The 5,118-nt window shown below is 25.4% G+C and overlaps 1 protein-coding gene across 1 annotated transcript; it reads right to left on the bottom strand.

Moving 5' to 3' along the window:
* Window positions 1-495: 495 nt before the first annotated feature.
* LOC113553122 (E3 ubiquitin-protein ligase MGRN1) lies at window positions 496-3,935 on the bottom strand. Its single transcript, XM_026956286.1, has 12 exons — window positions 3,635-3,935; window positions 3,154-3,272; window positions 2,762-2,964; window positions 2,505-2,692; window positions 2,290-2,444; window positions 1,999-2,220; window positions 1,779-1,936; window positions 1,476-1,569; window positions 1,281-1,406; window positions 1,042-1,147; window positions 861-979; window positions 496-755 (listed from the first exon to the last, which is right to left on the bottom strand). Exons 1-12 carry the CDS (start codon window positions 3,720-3,722, stop codon window positions 630-632), a joined length of 1,704 nt encoding a protein of 567 aa, XP_026812087.1. The 5' UTR covers window positions 3,723-3,935; the 3' UTR covers window positions 496-629.
* Window positions 3,936-5,118: the final 1,183 nt, after the last annotated feature.

Below are 5,118 nucleotides of genomic sequence, written 5' to 3'. Positions count from 1 at the left end.
ACATATTTTGAGCCAAAAACTAAATGGCCAAAGCTGAATGGGTGCTTTCAAGAAAGTAAAATATGAATAATATGATGTTTTGATATTGGTATCATATTCATTTTATAAATTAATAAGCTATGTAGGTAACCCTTAAGTAATGCAGTAATGCAAAAGAAATCTTAAAGTCTGCAATTCTAAAAAATAAATAAAAATATTTGGTTACGTGATCTATGACAATGAGACACAATAATATGTCTTAAGACAGATATTTTTCATATATTATAATATATTATACAATTTAATATTGAGATTCATACAGTAACAATATTTAGAGTAATAATTTAACAATTTTAACTGTCTTGGAGCTTTATATAAATATAAAGTAATACATTTTGTACATAATTTACATACTATTAATACAATCTTAATTTTAATTATTATTTTACATCAATAATGTTTGATATCTTTAATATGTCTTAAAATATTTATCTTATATAATTCAAAGTTTGTACATCTATACACAGTTAATTATAATAATGTTAGAGGATATAAATGATGAGGAAAAAAATATTATACAAATAATAATAAAGTAATAAATAAATTATAAAAATAATTAAATTCACCAAATTAACTTCATTTTTTTAAATTTATACCGGTGTAGTTTTTTCATAAGCAGCTAATAACAAACGAGAAGAACCAACAGAAGTATAACTTTCACCACTTGAACGTTGGCTTACAGTACTCATTGGAGTACCAGGCAGTGATACTCTTTCCTGTATAAAATTAATATTTTTAATGAACAATAAAGGAATAATATTTACATAACCTATGTAGTAAATATAAAAACTTGTTAATAGTATAAATATAATTTTATTTACTTGAGATATTGATAGTTGAGGCTTTTCATTTTGATGTGTAACAAGCATTCTTGCGGCACATTCACCATAACACTCAGCATCTTCCGCCCCATGATTTAGTATAACATTAATTTCTTTTTCTAGAAAATTGAGGAATATTTAAATACACAATTTAATAGGTAAAAATGTAATAAGTTTTTACTTTCAACTATAGCTGGTTGGGGGGAATGTTCAATTTTCTTTTCAATATTTTTCTCAGAGTCCAATAATGGAGACATTTTTTCTGCTTCACTATCTTCATCTTGAGTCTAAAAAATAATTATAGTATGAAGTATACTCAATTACATAATATGGGTTTTCAGTTATATTTGTATTGTTAAAATGTTTATTTTGACACAGTAAATATAACAACATATAAACTAAGTAACACTAAATTTTTACCTCTTCTTCAGGATTTGCTTTTTCATTAATTACCCTCACTTTGTCTTTACACTTAATTGGAATTTTAGGTTTAATTTCATCCTTGTTTGAACCTTTAGATGATTTATCACTGTTAGATGCAGCTGCCTAAAAACATTTGAGGTTTTTAAACAAATATTAAAGTAATGAATAAATAAATTATTCTATAATACATACATTAGAACTTAAAGAGTTATCACTAAGGCTTAATGATTCACCATGTGAATCTAGACTGCAAGATTTCTTTCTAGAAAGCCTGTCTAAACTCATTCTGTAAAACAATATTTTAAAATGTTTAAAAAAAAAAATCAAATAATAGTTTTGTCTGCAGACATAGATAATTCATTTATATTTTAATAAATTCAAATATTTGATGAATTTTATTTATTTAAATTCTAATAGTAGCAAAAATAATAAAAATTTAAAATAAAAATATAAAAACTAATTAATTTAGAAAAAAAATTGTTTGAATTTACATACTTAGACATAGTGAGTCCAGCACATTGACTATCAGGTGAAGATTCTAGTAAAGGATCACTTGGAACTTTGGTGGCATTACTGTATCGTCGAAAATTTGGACCATTCAGAGCTTCAATTAAAGGAACAGTTTCATAGCCATATGGAGTGCGTAAATCAATCTATAAAGTTAGAAAATTTATAAAAAATATATAATTTTAATTTTAAACTTAAATATTATTACTCTATGATTATTGTCCAATGTTTTTTGTAAAGCTTTGATTTGTAAAAGAGCACGGAATGGAACTCGGCATATTGGACAATTATTAGCTTGATATCGTAGAGAGTCTGCACATGATTGACACAAACACAAATGACGACATGGTAATATTAATGTGTCACGCATATCACTCATACAAATTACGCATTCTGAACTACCATCTTCTAAATCTTCATCTCCAGAATCCTTTAAATATAAATAAATAAATAAATAAATAAATAAATAAATAAAAAAATAATAAGTAAGTATACTAACTTTAAGGTCAGGTGTTTTATTTTCAATACCATATATTTCTTGCAGTAAGTAACATAATCCATCCACAAATAATTTTTGTTTTAAAGCTTTTAAGATGTAGGATCCATCAGAATATTGTTCAACAACTGCAATTGTGGTATGCGACTGTCGTGTTTCTAAAGTTTATAAACTTATTAAGAAATGAAATTGAAATTATTTACTAAAGACTCATTTACCTTCAGAAGTATCATGAGCTACACAATGTATAGCGATTGGAATAACTTCTTTGTTAAATGCATAGGTTAAGTCCTCAGTACTGTATATACTAGGATCAAACATATGTAATGGTTGAATAAATTGTTGATTTGAACCTCGTTTATAATGATAAACTTCAGATGTCATTGATGGATCACGACAGTTAAAACTAAACAAAAACAAAACCAAATATAATGAAATATATCATACATCAATAACACTTCATAATTATACTTACGAAACCCCACTTGGTGTAAAATCTTCAGTGCAGAAATAATATATTGTTATTGAACATGGTGAATCGCAATCAAAAGTAAATTCTATATTGAATATAGTTTTACCTTCTTCAGTACGTATAAAACGCAATGATTCTTTTCTAATATTTACCAAACTTTTTAACGGTTTAGTAGGTTCCCCAACCTCAGGGGGTGGATATGGAAACTAGATTTTTGAAAAAATATGTTTATTAATATATATATAAAAAAAATGACTAATTGGCAAATTAAGATAGCAGTTTATATATATTTTAATGTAATTAAAGTAGAATATTTTCATCTTCTTCCATAAGTTCAGAACTTAAACAAACAGTATAGTAATACATGAAAAATGCTTATAATTAAATCAACTTACTGTAGTAGGGCATTTACTAAAAAAATTTAAATCCATATTTTCTCCAAATAAATATGCTTCTGGTTGTGGTGTGTCAAATTTTTCACCACCCATGATAAAATGAGTGCTGAAATAATTTCCTGGAAAAGTGAATAAAAACAAGAATATAATACATATTATTTAATATTGTGGTAAAATTATATAAGAATGAATAATAAAATAAATGGAAATTACTTATAAATACTAGTAAATACTATTAATTTAATAGTAACAATAATTCAGAATAATAATCCCATTTCTTACATTTCAATATGTTTAAATATAATTGTGTTTACAAAAGTAGTCACTTTACTAAAGTGACATACATATAAATTTTATAAATGTTAAACACTTTCTAATTGCAATTAAGAATGTTTACAATACAAAATTTATATCCAGTATAGGGAAGATTAAAACCAAATATAAAATATCGATAAACTATTAAAATGTCTTTTCAACAAACCAGATTTGGGTGGATATTTATAAGCATTATTTGAGTTGTTGTCCACTTCTTCTACTCTAGTATTTTGTCGACTAGTAAATGCACCCATCTTATACTACAACGGTAGAACTAAATTATGTTCTTTAAATTAAATTAAATAGATTTATGGAAATAATTAATGTTTCAACTATAAATGTCTATATCATAACAGGTATTATAGACAATCATTACGTACAAACCAACAATGAACTAAATACTATAATAGGTAGTCGAGAGTAAACACTAAATACTAAATAGGTGTAGGTACCACAAATCACAACACTGTTATCAGTACATTATCAATATAGGTCGACGACGACGTCATATTATTTAAACGTCATCTATGGATTTTACATTTGATTTGAACAAGATGGAATGTGGATATTATCAGTTCTGTGATATTTTATCATAGAATAGATTACATATGTATTTATTATATTTCTTTATCAGCAATTTTACCACAGATTTATATATACAGTAGAGCGTTGATTATCCGCACATCAATTATCCACACTACAAAATTTTGAGTACAAATTTATTTTTAGTTTAATTTAATTTAGTTTTATCATTCGTAATGTTTTATCGTGTATTATAATGTTATATTATATATAAATATTAAATATATATATATATGTATATATGTAATTTTATATTATGAAATGCGAGATTATTTTATTATCTACTACTTACTTTATATCTAGTAAATAAGTTTTTAACTTAATATTAAAATTTTCAGTGGTTGATTAATTATCCGCACAAATCGATTATTCGCACCCCTTCGGTCCCAATTAGTGCGGATAATCGACACTCTACTGTATATATACCATACCTATTATATTAATATGAATAAATGTGAAAATAACACATGTGTAAATATTTAGTGTGAATTATCTCGGAAACCATGACTCATTTGATCGTATTACGGTTTTTCAAATGAAATATCACATTACATTACGGAACAGGTTTTAAGCATAATTTTATGAATTCACTTCTGTCTACGGAATATTGAGCGATAAAACACGATTATATTAGCAGCGCCATCTGTTCAGGAAAAATAAAATACATAAAATGGTAAAACTTTTTCCTTGGCGAACTCCAGCTTAATACAATCAAAAGAATTGTCAATATTGCATTAATATTTAATTAAAATTTTTTCTGTTAATTTTATAATAATGATTATTGAAATCTATTAAAAATTAACGATTTGTGTGTGCCGACGATTAAGTACCTACAAATTACAATTAAAATCAAGATATAACGATGTAGCACCGCGTGGTAATAGTTCATTTTTTGCTGGGAAAATTCAAGTTATTTAGACGTAGAAGGTATTAACTCGTTTTAAGCCTATATTTTTGATTCTATAAGTTAATTAACAATCAAATTATTAATTTTAAAAAGTAACTTTGTGCATATAAAGATGTAAAAAGAACTTAAAGACGCCGTAGCCATATCGTTTCTTATTACAA

Source organism: Rhopalosiphum maidis, chromosome 2 (assembly GCF_003676215.2).
Source record: "Rhopalosiphum maidis isolate BTI-1 chromosome 2, ASM367621v3, whole genome shotgun sequence".
NCBI classification, from domain to species: domain Eukaryota; kingdom Metazoa; phylum Arthropoda; class Insecta; order Hemiptera; family Aphididae; genus Rhopalosiphum; species Rhopalosiphum maidis.
This window is presented reverse-complemented; position numbering and strand designations above follow the sequence as displayed.